Source organism: Mastacembelus armatus, chromosome 21 (genome assembly GCF_900324485.2).
Source record: "Mastacembelus armatus chromosome 21, fMasArm1.2, whole genome shotgun sequence".
Taxonomy (NCBI): domain Eukaryota; kingdom Metazoa; phylum Chordata; class Actinopteri; order Synbranchiformes; family Mastacembelidae; genus Mastacembelus; species Mastacembelus armatus.
The window spans coordinates 7,671,065-7,685,852 of NC_046653.1; the positions used below are offsets into that span (position 1 = coordinate 7,671,065).

General features: G+C 39.0%; 1 protein-coding gene across 6 annotated transcripts in view; it reads right to left on the bottom strand.

Moving 5' to 3' along the window:
- The window catches only part of LOC113123303 (partitioning defective 3 homolog B-like), a 206,404-nt gene that overhangs the window by 46,192 nt on the left and 145,424 nt on the right, over positions 1 to 14,788 (bottom strand). For 5 of the 6 annotated variants that reach the window (XM_026295230.1, XM_026295228.1, XM_026295225.1 and 2 more), the window contains exon 23: positions 11,449 to 11,569. In XM_026295230.1, the coding sequence (XP_026151015.1) occupies positions 11,449 to 11,569 (121 nt within the window). The remainder of the gene's footprint in view (positions 1 to 11,448; positions 11,570 to 14,788) is intronic. The other variant, XM_026295229.1, reaches the window with a different exon arrangement.

Genomic DNA, 14,788 nt, shown 5'->3' on the forward strand with positions numbered 1-14,788 from the left:
TGTTTACTCGCATGTCGTCGCTGGCTGTCTAGGTGGTGTCCAGCAAATGATGTGGGCTTCATAGACAATTGGGCCACTTTCTGGGGAAAACCCGGTCTGGTAGCGAGGGACGGCATCCATCCCACTCTGAATGGTGCAGCTCTCATCTCTAGAAATTTGGCCGAGTTTATTAGCCAACCTAAATTTTGACAATTCAGAGTGGGGACTGGGACGCAGAGACTCTAAAACGCCTCTCTGCAGTTTCCTTAGAACCGTCACCCCCCTCAAACCACATAAAGACTGTGTCTGCCCCTCGAACATATACAGTGGTGTGAAAAAGTGTTGGTCCCCTTCCTGAGTTCTTATTTTTTTGCATGTTTGTCACACTTTGTTTCAGATCATCAAAAAATTTAAATATTAGTCAAAGATAACACAAGTAAACACATCAAGCAGTTTTTAAATTAAGGTTTTTATTATTAAGGGAAAACAAAATCCTGTGTGAATATAATGTAGCCCAGACAAACATTCAAACTCACAATTCACGCCTATGGGCAACTTAAGGTTTCCAACTGACCTATCCTACATGTCTCTGGACTGTGGGAGAACTGGAGCACCCAGTGGGTCCTGCCATTTTAAACAATCCCACCGTGCACTCACAGCACACTGAAATGCCATTTATGCCATGCTCAACCCACAGCTGAGCTTTGTCATTTTGGTTAACTGATTGTCCTGACTAACATTGACATGAGGTGACTAGAGAAAAAGAGCCATTTTGAAAACGTTTGCCATGCTCATCTTTCAGGACTTTTTTCCTTATTGTGTTTGCCTCCATGTAAGTGGAATTTGTTAAGTGGATAAGGCAAAATACTGCAAGGCAAGAACTGTGAAGGAAACCTGGAAAATTGCCAGAGGTTATCGGTTCTCTGAAGACAATGAAAAGAAGCAAACACTCCCTCTTGCACTGTCCAATGACTGCATCTGGAACTAAAATGAGGTGGAATCATGGAATTAAGGAGTATGTGTTTTTTTAATGTCAGGACCTACAGTCACCACATGATAAGTTTTGTCTCTTACCCTGTGACTCAGGCATAAAGAAATTACAGGGCTTGTCATGTGGGGACCCAAAAACCATAGATCCATGAACCGTTCTGGATCACAACCCAAACTTTATGAGGCCAGACTGTAGTGAATCATGCATGTTAAAAACAGATAATAAGTTATGACATGTTGACTCATTCTGCCCGGCTGGCAGAAAGAAGACACAAATCACACACGCCAGTGAGAGAGCCTGTGTATGTGTATATGTGCTTCAAAGAAAATATGTGTATCCAGACATGCTTCTGTTCTTCTGACTTAATGTGACCTCGTGTGTTCATTACGAATGTAGCGTGCATGTGTCTGCCTGTTTTGGCATATGTGTCTGATGCATGTTTTCATCCTTGTATTCTATTGTGTGTATGTATGTGTGTGTGTGTATATGCTCAGACATTCAGAGGTCATCAGACCAGCCAGGCACCAGTCCCAGACAGCAAGGTCAGAGTCATTCACTAATCACATTAACATTCTTCAATAATGACCCAATGCATAACTCTCCATTTTCAGTCTTTTTCTATCTCCCTTCATCCATCTGCCTCACTCCTGCTTTCCATCTCAACCCTTCCATTTGGTCTACATTTCTTTCCTGGGCTTATATACCTCATCACCTACCTCATCACCTCATTTTTTTTTTTAACTATTCAGTCCATCTTTGACCCTCAAATGTTCTCTCATTTGTTGACTTTACTTCTTTGTTTTCCTTTTTTTTTTCTTTCTCATTTCATTTCCTCAAATTAACAAGCATCTCGCCTGTTTTTCTACCCCCTTTTTCCACTTAAAAGGCTTTGATGCCTGATGCCGTCTAATCCAGCAACAGGTCACCAATTTCATCCTAAAAGCACATGATCATTGACAATAATGAGTTTCTTGTGAAAAAGAATAAGTATGGTAATAACATTTTGACTTTTTGGAATATTGACAAGACAGCATTAAAAGTTTGCATGTACCTTGATTGCTATTTTCTTCACATGTTAATTTAGAGAAAACATGATCATTATATAATTTTTTTCATTTCTGAGTTGAATAAACTGAGGACTAAACTGAGGCATAAAACTGTAGATTCATGACTAAAATGTGCATCTGCACAAAATTCAAATGCATTATTCTCAATGTATAAAACCATATGTAAGCCTGCATCTGTGTGTCAGTCATTGTTAAACTGGGTCCACGTGCCTGAATCCAATGTCTACTCCCAAAGCTCCCATAAAACGATGTAAAATTTCCATTCCACTTGTATGTCAATACTAGTGCATGATCCGCCTCTCAGACCTGTCAGTACGAAGAACCACAAAGACAAACTGCTGTTTAACTGATTCGGAGTTTTTGGCGAGGCTCTCCACCAACACCGCAGCAGCTGGCATTACACATCACTGTTGAAGCATGGCTGTGGCTTTTTGTTATGATGGCACTAATTTATCATATGTATCTCTAAACAATCATGTCTTTTGACATCTGAGTCACCATTATAAAACATCAGGAAATGAAAAATGATTAATTTATAGCACTTACATTGAGACAATACAAATAGACTGCTTCAAAGCTGTGATTAAATAGAAAGCTAACTAAAAATGGGAAAGAATCTATGAATATATTTTTGTAAAAGCTGGAGTAATTATTTACCACCAGAGCTTAAAACCACACAGATTTGCTTAAACTAGATGTAAAACAGTCATGTAAATGATCAGTTTACCGCTGGGAAATAACTGGCAACCATTTTGACAATCCACTAATTGAGTAACTTTTCAATTAACATTTTAGGTTTCAGCTTCTCACACACGAGGATTTGCTGCTTTTCTCTATTAGATACATTATAATCGTAAACTGAATCTCTAGGTTTTGGAACGCTGGTTGAGCAAAAAATTTAAAGCTGTCACCCTGAACTAAGAGAAGGCTGTAAGGGAAGATGATCAGATTAACTTTTTTTAAAGTCAGAATAGATTTTTGCTGTGTTTGTGATTATTTTAATATAATGTAAATTTTACTGTACATTTTTGAAAAATGAAAATATTAAGCTACAAAAGTATGATCCAATGCTTAAAACTATACAATACCATACTGTCAACAGGAACTTTCACTACAGATCCTGTGGTTGAAAAAAAAAAAGAACATCTATTTCTGCTCCTAAAAGAAAAGCACATATGGCAGTGTGCTTACTGTGGGTCAGTTTTTTGTTATTTTTACACATTACACATTTTTACTAGGTTAGATGATGTATGTGTGTAAGGAGATCTCTATCAACACCTGGTTTGCTTCTGCTGTTCTCCGGCCAAATCAAATTGAGCCTGTGTGACTTGGCTTAAACTAGTCTGACTCAAAAGGGTTATGCATTTAGCTTGATGTTGTGCAGCGGCTCTCACATTAGCTGACCTTTAAATCCTAAAACACACACACACACACGTATACATAATGATCCTCCTCTATTCCACTATAGCATGGTTCTGACTATTCTTCACTTTTTAGATTTCTTTCTATTTCCTCAGTTCCTACATGTGTCATTATACTGCCCCACTCTAACACACTCATACACACATTAATGCACAAGCCCACATGTACATTACCTTTGTCGGTCGGTGTGAATGATTTAACTGTTAATGGCTTGAAATCTCTGAGTCAGTCGTTAACTGCTGCAGTCAGTCATAACCACTGAACCTTGCTGAAGATTACCTCATGGTGAAGTGCATGTGTGTGTGTGTGTGTGTGTGTGTGTGTGTGTGTGTGTGTGTGTGAATTTAACTCAGTGTTGCAGTAGTCCATGGGGACTGAAAAAAAGAGAATGCAGTCAAGACAGAGGAACAATAAATGTCTGAACCTGACAATATCTCCATTATTGAATGAGACAGCAAGAGGATGTATACCACATCCGCATGTATGTGTGTGTGTGTGTGTGAGAGAGAGAGAAATAAAAAGAGAGAGAGAGAAGAATGTCTAAGTTAGCCCCAGTAGACCTAGCTATCTGTCTGGGTCCACTGAGTCGGCAGTGATCCCATCATGTCTGACTTGGGGATTACAACCTCCTGACCTGCTGCTGGGCATGCTCACATACATCAACACACACACACATATGAGAGAAGGAGAATGGAAAGTAAAGTGGTAAAGGCAGTAATAAAGGACATGGAGGAATGTTAAGGTATATTCAGTCAATAACTTCTTCCCTGTCTTGTCATGCTTAATCTTTTTGATTAAAGGATCTTCGTAAAATAACTTCAAATGGCAAAAAGAATGTTGCATAGTAAAAGAATAGCTTATGAAATGTAAAATATCTGCTCTCTAATCGCTTTGTATTTGCCCTTTCCCTCTCTCCACTCATTTTTTCTGAGTTGATCCATCCTAGTCTCCATTCTGCAGTTGTTCTGGACCATCAGTATAAGCCCAGTTAGCTTTCTGTTCCATTAGAATCAGCACATTTGTACCGCTCCAATGCTCTACTTGTCCTTATAAGGCGAGCGTAAGAAAGGAGCTTTGGGCTCAATCCCATGATCACACAAGGAAACACCACTGTTGAACTGTAAAATATGTATCTGTCTGCAGACCCGTGACTGTGTACATGCGAGTGCGTCTGTGTGTTTGTGATGTGATTCAATCCTTGGTCAAATCTGTCAGTAAAGTAAATAAAAGGCTTCTTCAGCAAAAATGCAGAGCATAGGGAAAGTCCTCACAGACTCATATACGGCTGAGCTGCAGTTGGCTATAAATTTACACTTTAATCAGACAGAAAATTAGAGAATACAATCTAAGCAATACTTTCAAACAACAGATACGTTTTTCCATGAGAAAATCTGTGGTTTATATATAGTGTGTGTCTTTATGGTTGCTCAAAGCAAGGCGGAACAGTAGCTTGGTGGTTAGCACTGTTGCCTCACAGCAAGAAGGTTCCTGGTTTGAAATCAGGGGCCTTTCTGTGTGGAGTCTGCATGTTCTCCCTGAGCTTGTGTGGGTTTTCTCCAAGTACTCTGGTTTCCTCCCACAGTTCAAAAACATGTATGTCAGGTTGGGCTGCAGCTACTGATAATTTTTGGAGTCGAGTAGCTATTCTACCAAATATTTCAGTGATTAATCGAGAAATCGGATGAAATTGACTTTTGCACTTTTAAAAATGTTTCCACTAGGCTACACCTAGTCATTCATACTGACTCGCAACAGTACACTACCACAAATGCATACGTTCTAACTAGCGCTGCTGCGTTTATCTTAATTAGCAATCATGCAAACATCAATGTTGACGTTACCTGAGAAAGTCGAGTAGCACACGGGCAATGACGTCACCATGTGTCGGCTCAGCCGGTTGATGCTTTAGGAGTCAGCTTATTTGGTGCACTGCTTAATTGCAGTTTAACAGGAATTATTACTTTAGTTCACTACTTCATGTTTCCAACCGGATGTTTTTTGTTCAGATGTTGAAGCTGCTGTTGTGTTTTGCCACTTCTTCTTTACAATACACACATCGCACCATGTTGTCACCTTTTTTAAGTTTGAAATGATCCCAAACTTTGGACACTTTCTGCCTTTTACGGACGGTTTCTCTCTCTGCCATAGCCCCTACTTTTAATACGGAAAATGCGTTGTGCGACAGTGATTATGGTCCATGTGGAACAATGATCCCTAGGGGGAGCAGGTCCGATAACGCAAGTGATAGAAATTAAACGAATCCTCGAGGGAAAGAATTTGCTTCAAGGATTTTTTGTAATCGAATTCCTCGATTTCCTCGAGGATTCACTGCAGCTCTAATGTCAGGTTGATTGGTGACTCTAAATTGCCCATAGGAGTGAGTGTGAGTGTGTGAGGTTGTTTGTCTCTATGTGGCCCTGTGATGGACTGGTGACCTGTCCAGGGTGTACCCCTGACTTTCACCCAGAGAGAGCTGGGATAGGCTCCAGCAGATCCCTGGGACCCTAAATAGCAATAAGTGGGTGTAGATAGTGGATGGATAGATCGCTCAAAGCACTTATCATAAAGACTGGAGAAGTATGGCTTTACTTGGTACAGTTGGCATTTTGAGGAAGAAACATCCTCATTTTTTTCTGTTCTCTCTCTTTATCAGATACAGCTTTTCTCTGTGCATCTACATGTACTTCTTGTCTCCTTTGTGGCAAGTGTTTGAACTTAATGCATGGGATGTATAAACACATGGATCATTTATACCAACCAGCAGCATTTCATTTTCTATAGTGTCATATTTAATAGTAAAAAAAAAAAAAAAAAATCAGTGGAAAAAATAATTTTATGTGGAGCACAAACAGCTCTCTTAACCCTGTCATAACAAAGAACTGCACTCAGCTACAAGGTTTATTGCCGTCCCTACTAATAGAGGGTTGGTTCGATTCCTTGCCTGTCCACCTATAAAACACCCAAGGTAACATGGCTATTTCTGTTTTACAATGGCTAAAATCACATGAACAGTTTCAAGGTCATGAAGGAAGAGGTTATATATGTGTGTGTGATTCAGGAAAGAGGGAGGTCAAATGGGGTTTTGTCTGCCTCTGGATGGCATTAAAATGACAAATATAAGTGTCTGATCAGTATGATACAATGGTTTCAGCAAAATATCTAATTTTCGAGGTTTGTGGCATATTTATGAGGGTAAAAATTTATAGCATTATTTCATTCCAGGTCAACCTATAACTGAAATTATTACTATCTGTAAAGGCTGATTTATGTACACTAAAGCATAGTGAAAGATTACAAAGAGAAATTACAAAAACACACACACTACCAAACAAATGCACTGCAACAGAAGCAGACAAACAAGACCGTGTGCATAGAGACATAGAGAACCAGACATAGTTCTGACAGTAGTGGGAATTCAGCTTTAATCAACAGGATATGATACAAGACCCCTTTATAACCATGAATGGGCAACATTTGGAGAGAAATCTGACAGTGTTGTGTATTTCCAAGTAATTTTTGGCCTTCACTGTCAGTGACAGCCAAACTGAATGAGCTCCATATGTGTTTCATTAGGTTTGCTGGAGGAAGTAAGGAAGTTTCAAATGTCACCTGTACATGATTATCTTGTCCCCCCCCAAAAAATTTCAAAAGTGCAAATTCAACCAAACATAAATTTGTATTTGCAATATGTTAACAATATGTTACTGAAATAACAGGAATTATAAGGAGGACACAGGAAGACAAAGATAAGAATGAATTGGAGGAGTGCAAAAACAGATGAAACACTGTCTTGTCCTGATTTTGAGTCCTATATGTTGGGATAGGTATAAAACAATTCCACCCTCAGATAAGCAGATGTATTTGCTCTTGTTTGGAAATGTGACAGCTAACCAGGTCTTTTACACATAATGTACCGTATATGTTCTACAATTTATCACTAACTACTGTCTGATGTACTATGATAGAGACACTTTTACAAATGGATGAGCAGTCTGAGTCAGCAGTTCTGCCATTTCCCTTGAAAGACAATGAATGCACAGGTTAATGTAGCAGTATTAACTGCAGTTGTGTTTTAAATGAAGTTAACATGCTATTTTATTTTACATCACAATTTTGCATGAATAATTAAATTACTAACTGCGAACGAACACAGACATTTAAGCCTAAAGTACAGGAAAAAAACCAGATCAAAGCTTTTAATGAAGATTAAATCCTATGATAAAGGCTGTGTCACACCGCCCACCATAACAATTGGCTGCCATACCCTCTGTGTAGGACTATGTGTGAATATGTGTGCATGTGACAACAGCAACAGCGCCCTGTTGATTCAGTTCTCTCCTTAGGGAGAAAGTCTGTTGTTGTCTTCCAAAATACAAACACCCACCCAGCACACAATGCACTCACTTGGAAACAAACTTGTGGTGTGGCTTTTGTTTCTTGATAATTGTTTTTAGGCAAACATAATTTTGCAAGTGGAGACAGCGAACCCATAACCATGAATCAATGAGATGGTAATGGACCCATGGGGGGGTGGGGTTTGGGGGGAGACACACTCAGTATACCGTGACAACATTACATGAGGAACGCTCTCTCTTTTCCTCTCTCTCCCTTCCTGTCAGCCTTTTTTTTCCTCCCTCCCTCTATACTTAAGCTCGCATTGCTTTTACGTTTCATCATCATCATCCAGCAAATCCTATACAACAAATAAAAAAGTCCTAAGGAGAAACAAACAAACCAATAAAAGGGAAATGTGGATTAGTTTGCCGTCAGCTCACCTCCATAACCATTACTTCTTCCTCTACCCTTCCCAGCAGTCAGGTAAATCACCTCTTCTTTAATTAATAAATGCATCATCCTTAATGAGAGGGGCTTGTTAGGCACTGTGGTTACTGCTACTAGTCTGTTTTTCTTTTGATTATTTTCAGCTGGTATTTATTTTGTTTTAACTTTCAAACTTAATTTCCATCTCTGAAGCATGCTAATTGCTCTCACTCTCTCCTTTATAAACAACAACAACATTTTCTCATCTGGGGGCAGAGAACGGTGTAATGTGCAGCTATCGATCGAAGGGGAAAGGAGATTGTCCCTGGCTGGTCACAAACCAAATGACTTTTAGTTGGGAATTAAATCGGGGCAGGTATAAGTTTATATAAACACACTGTGGATACACTGAAAAATGCACTACATTTGTGATTCATATAAAACACATAGTCACTTAACACCACTTTAGCACACTGGTGAAATCTACTATCAACTACTGACAAAATCTGCGCTTGTGACTATGTGCTTGAAAAATGTCTTTCATTATACTCACTCTATAATTCTAATCACTCTAGCCCTATGCTGAGGGTGGAGTTATAACAACAGTGGCCCTGCCCACACAGCTGAGAAGCTAGAGCTGGAAATCGGAGGGATGATGTGAGAGAGTGTGAACTGGCTGAATTGTGTAACTCTCACGGCGAATGTGTGAGACTTGGCGGCCCTGGTGTAACATTACACCGAAACTTAGCTTAATAAGCTAAGCTAGATGAGCTTCGTTTTCAGTCAACAAAAGTATGGTGCATGTTAAAGGAACACTTCATTTTCTCCCTTCTCAATAAGCTTTTAGATGCTTTTAAAAAAATCCCTGTACAGCCTACGGGCTTAGAGGGAACTTTGTAATGGATTTGATCTGTTGTAGCCTTTACACACACAACAGACCTCAAAATCTTATGATAAACTTTTAAAGCACTATGTGGCATGGTTCACTGGTGAACTGTTAAATCTGAAAGTCTACACTGACGGCATTTTAGCTATTCCATAGTCAAGGCTAAAGAGCATTGAGGGCCAATTCTTTTCTCTTACTGGACCAAGAAATTGGAAAAATAGAACAATGAGATCTACTTAGTACAGTCAGTGTCTTCTTTTAAATCACTTATCAAATTCTATTTTTCAGGTACCTTACTCAGATTTTCATTATTTCTACTTTTTCTGTTTTAAATCTTTTTTAAGTAATGCACAAAGTGTAAGATTCATCCAAGCACACTGATGCACAAATTACTGCTTAGATGTGAAAATCATCTATCCCTCATCTATACCGCATATTTCTCTCTACCGGGGTGCAACCTGGACACATCACCAGTCTATAACACTGATGACACGTAGAGACAAACACACTATACACACTAAACTTGCACGTGTTTGGACTGTGGGAAGAAGCCGGAGTGCCCTGAAAAAATCCTCACAATGCAAACTCCAGAAAGAAAGGCCCTGGACTAAACCCGGTTCATCAACCTTGTAAAAATAATAATTTATGAAATGTTTAGATTGTACACAGATTACCAATAGGTGAATTATTTATTTTGGTAACTTTGCTTTCATAATGATATCATTATGGCATCTAGGTACACCACAGTGAAGCTTCTGCCTCTGTCCAACTGAGCTGAACTTAAGTGTTTATCATGGTGCAGTGGTTAAACTGCGATGTGCTGCTGCAATAAACTCGCCCATTTGTCACAGAATATTAATTTCAGCTCCATGGTGAAGAACTCATCGCACTTCAGTTCAGTATCATTTTCTCAACAAGCCATGTAAGCTTAAATGTCAAGGTGACGAAAAGAGGCAAGGTGAAATCCAGCAGGCACCTGATTTAACAGTAGTGAAGTTGGATTAGAAGTGAGGCGGAAAGAGACTGTGTGTGTGTGCTGAGCAGACTTACACTAAGTGATAACTAGTGTTTACTGTGTCTCTGAAGGAGTGCCATTAAGTTTTGTTCTTACTAACAGGACAAGAAATAAGGGTTACTGGTTATCTCTACAGAATTTTAACACTCACAGACAATAACTAGTAATGAAAAATTCTCATTCTCTCGCACTGTCTGACTAAAAAATAATGTAATCCGATTCCTTGCAATGTGTTTACAATAGCAGCATTCAGACTTTCAACAGCACCAACAAACAGAGTCACTGTAGGGTGACGTCTGGTACCAGCGTGACTGGATTTCTTGTTAAGGTATTAATAATTTCACATTTTTACAGCATCACAGATGTGTTTTTCAGCTTTTTACAGCTTGACTCAGGCAACCCGAGCTCAGAAGTCAATCTGCGAGGATGTGATTATGATTCTGTGATTTGAAAAACAGTATCTGCAGGATGACAAGGAAGTAAAACCTCTACTTATCTCCTCTGTGAAAAGTAGAACACATCAGTACTATCAGCACAGTGTCTGCAGGAGCCATTCACGTCAAAGAGCACCTCGAGAGTGACAGCTAAAGAGCCTTGATCACTTGACAGAAGTAATAAAAGCACTGATCACTGTGATAGCTTATATGGGGAGGGGGGGAGGAATCACACAATACTGGATGAACTCAGTTGGCAGTATATTAAGTAAACCAAGCTGAAACTAATACAGTGTAATAAATCAATCCTCCTCTCATGAAGATGATAATGTTATGTAAGTTTTGTTTGTAGTTGTATTTCCTCCTTTTTGTCATCTTTAAGAAGGCAGGATTTATTGCAGGATTCTTGTATTAGACTGATTAGGCTGATAGGCTCTGTGTATTTACACAGTGTGCTGGTATGTGCACACAAGCAGACACTATTAATGGTTATCATATAGAAAGAAAACCCGACTAAAAAAAGGTTTAATGAATGTATGGATAGATAGAGGTTCAGATGAATTCATTATGAGGCTATTTACCTACAGTTCATGACCTACATTTCTGTATATATTTCTGTCCAGTTGTGCTTCTTTACATATCATATTCAATGTAATCACTGTTACCACACCACATGGTGTAAAAAAATGGAGTAAGTAAATGAAGTTGAATCTTTTGATATTTGTGCCTGCATGCAAGTGCACAGATCTCATCTGTTTGCTATGTATATTCATTTAGAGACCATGCACCTGCTGCTAAATATGAAGGAGAACAGAACAAGGGTGCAACAGCTTTGCTGTATGTTGTGTGAGTAGTACCTTGTGTGCCCAAATATAGATGGATGTCACACTTACCCTGTGTGCGTCATTTTCGTGTCCTCTGCGTCGTTGGTCCAGTTCTTCATAAGTTGGGACCATGCCTTCTCTCCTTGCCTGCTGGTACTCTCTTCTTAGCTTCTGGATTCTGTCCACACTGCTACACACAGACACACACATCCACACCGCATACAGAGGGACAAAAGAAAAAGCATACAAAAGTGTTTTAAGAAAGAAAATAATTTACATTACTGTGAAAAAAACTAAATGTTAAGCGAGTTCGATAAGCTGCTTCTCATCTGTGGGTAAGGTTAATATGTAAATGCTTCAGACCCCATAGTGACAGCAATGGAGTAAAGTTAGTATTACTTTCGGATTAAGAATCTTAAGAGCAAGCCTGTTCGGTAATGATTATAAGAATCAAGTCAGAGACCATATTTAGGTTGTTTTATGTTTCTGTCATACATATGTCTCCCTCACAAGTGACTCACATCAGTATTACACTTTGAGAACTCTCATATTACCACCAAACAGCTGTCCTGATGATGAGCCAGCGAAGAGGAGCCATCTGTTTATTTAAACAGTAATTTTCACCCCATCAGCCAGAAGAAGTTTGACTGCAGAGATAAAGACTAGACATACATACAGTACAGCACATGTGCACACAAGCACACTCGACACACACACCAAGACCGATCTCTCAATACTCTGACTGCCTACATCTATATTTGTTTCCACATCTATTTAGTTTTCTCTTGCACAAGGCAAGGAAGCAAAAACATCAATCATTCCATGAATACTCTTTCTTTTTGTTAAAGGAAATATGAGGAAATATGCAGCACATCAACATTGATCCCCAGGCATCAATGTGAGTCATGCACACACATATCCAAGTACCCACAAGTAATGTAAATATGAACAGCCACGTTATACACATATGTATGTTCCTGTATGCACCATTGCAACTGCAGGATGAAACCAAGTTGGTGGGAAGAGAAAAACACATCGATGCATCATCAGGTTTTTTATGAAAATTTTAAAAAACATATCAAGTATCTGAGAGGTCATGCAATAGTGCTGCTTTCCCAATATTCAGCTTGTGGCACATAATGTGACATGAATCTGGATCTGTTCTAGATTTGTAAGTATTTGTTTCTGTGGAAGTGGAAATCTGCAGAGTCCATTTTTTCCACAAACAAAAATCTCAGCACTAACTCTAACCATAGAGTTTGACTAGCATAACTGTACAGTTAAGGAAAACCTCTGTACATGTGTAAATGCAGGACAAAAGAAGAGTGAAATCTAAGCCAATACAGGGCCTGGGTTTAGCTGATCAAAACAGGAGCATGTCTGTTGTGTCAGATGCGTGTAAGCCAAACGACTGACACTCACAGATAAACTGCTACAGTTCAGAATATTCTAGCCATAACAGGAGTTTTATCCCTGGTGAGAAACTAAGAGACACTCAGAAAATATTTATTAGCCAGGAGCCAAAGTCACCCAAACCCACATAAAATGAACAAACATGTATTAGGTAAGCTCAAGTACATATTAGCACATACAGAAACATATGTAAACACATTGGAAAGCATATTTACACTAAAGTTCTCCTAAGAAAATATTTGCCTTTGTTGAGACAGACTTCCCTTAATGAAGATTGTGAGTATGTTTCCTCTTAGTAATGTCTTTCTTTCTGGCTGGTCATTCAGTGATTCACTGTTTAAAGCCCATAAAAACAGAGTAGCTAAGAAGAAAAAATTACTCATGTCCATATATGTCCAGCCATTGTGAGACAAAAATGTTCCACAGTGATGATGGTGAAGTAGGGAAAAACAGAATTACATCATATTATATACCAGAAGCAAAGTAAAAGGGTTAGCCACATGCTAGATAATTACACGGTACCTTAGGTTATTAACAGATTAGCAAGTGAGAAAAAATGTATGTTCCACTCTAGGTTTTACTCTTGGAAGATTCAAACTAGCTTGGCAGCTGCAAAAATGTTCCAGTCAGCCCCTTTAATTTGCCCTGCCCATTGGTTTCCCATTCTGTTTTTGAAACTATGAACCCAGGGTGCTGTGAGAGTGCATGTAATATCTGCATCTCTGAAATAGAATTATACTTTACATCACAAATCATGTTTACTGCATATGCTCTCAGAAACCATGAATTTCTTTAAATGCCCTTTTCATACCATGTCTATCCAGCCAATTTCCTCTACTTTCCCTCTGTCTTAAATGGATATCCCATTTGTTTAACTAAGGGCATAGGAGACAAAGTACATATAATTGCACCAATTGCATTTGTAGGATGTTTAGTGTGAACAGCTGTCTTGAGTTTATTACACAGCATCTCTATTGGGCTGTTGTCTGGGCTTTGACTGGCCACTCCAAAATGACCATTTAAAAATCTCTTCATTAGTTTCTATTCCATGTTGCTCTTGCACTCTTTAACCACCCCTTGATGATTGTGTGTGCTCCTGGAAAACACACAGAGATGACTGTTTAACCCTCTTCATGTCTCTCTTAACAGATTTCCCACAACATACTTGTAAGGGCTACCAGGAAGAAAAGTTACAACACTGGAGAGTGGTAATGCACGATTAAACAGGTTGGCTCTTAACACCCTTGTAAGGGATTTCTGGTACTGTACAGTGGTACTGTTTATTCTGCCACTGCAAACTTTGGATGGATTTGAAATTAGGAAGATGTTTAAATGTGAAGAATGAAAGTAAAGCTCACAATGTGTTTAAACAGAACTTGTAGTAAATTTTACAAGGGATTGCCTGTAAAGTCAGTAGAAAGGCACAACAGGATGCAAAACGACACAAAGCATTTCTCAAAAAAAAAAAAAAATAAAAAAAAAAATAATAATCCAATTCTCCCAAAGCATGAATTCATGCATGGAATGAGAATAAAGGAGAAGAAAAGCTGAAAAGCTGAAGTTTGTGGTAGGTTTTGCCATCAGTCTCACACAAACACAAACTGGCACACTGCATTGAGTACCTCTGGTTAATGTCATAAAAAGTGAAGACTGATTGAATGGCCAGTTTATTGTAGCTGGGTTGACTTTGACTGGTCATCTTGGCGTCAGGGGAGTGTAATGTAATGAGGTGCTCTGCAGACTTACACAAATGAAAAAAGTGACAACTATGGTGGAATTCAGGAGACATGATGCTGAAAACATTCATGGTGCTCAAAAACAAAAGGCTTAAAAGAAAAGGAGTTACTCTGGCCTACAGAAGTTCAGTGGGTTTTCCAAAAAAGATCAAAATGACAAAGCAGCAGGGGAAGGTGGTGCAACCAGTGTTAATGCCAGCATGATGTTAGAAGACTGGCGCTCATGATAAGTGATCATTCTCTAAGCTTGCTGGCTGGGT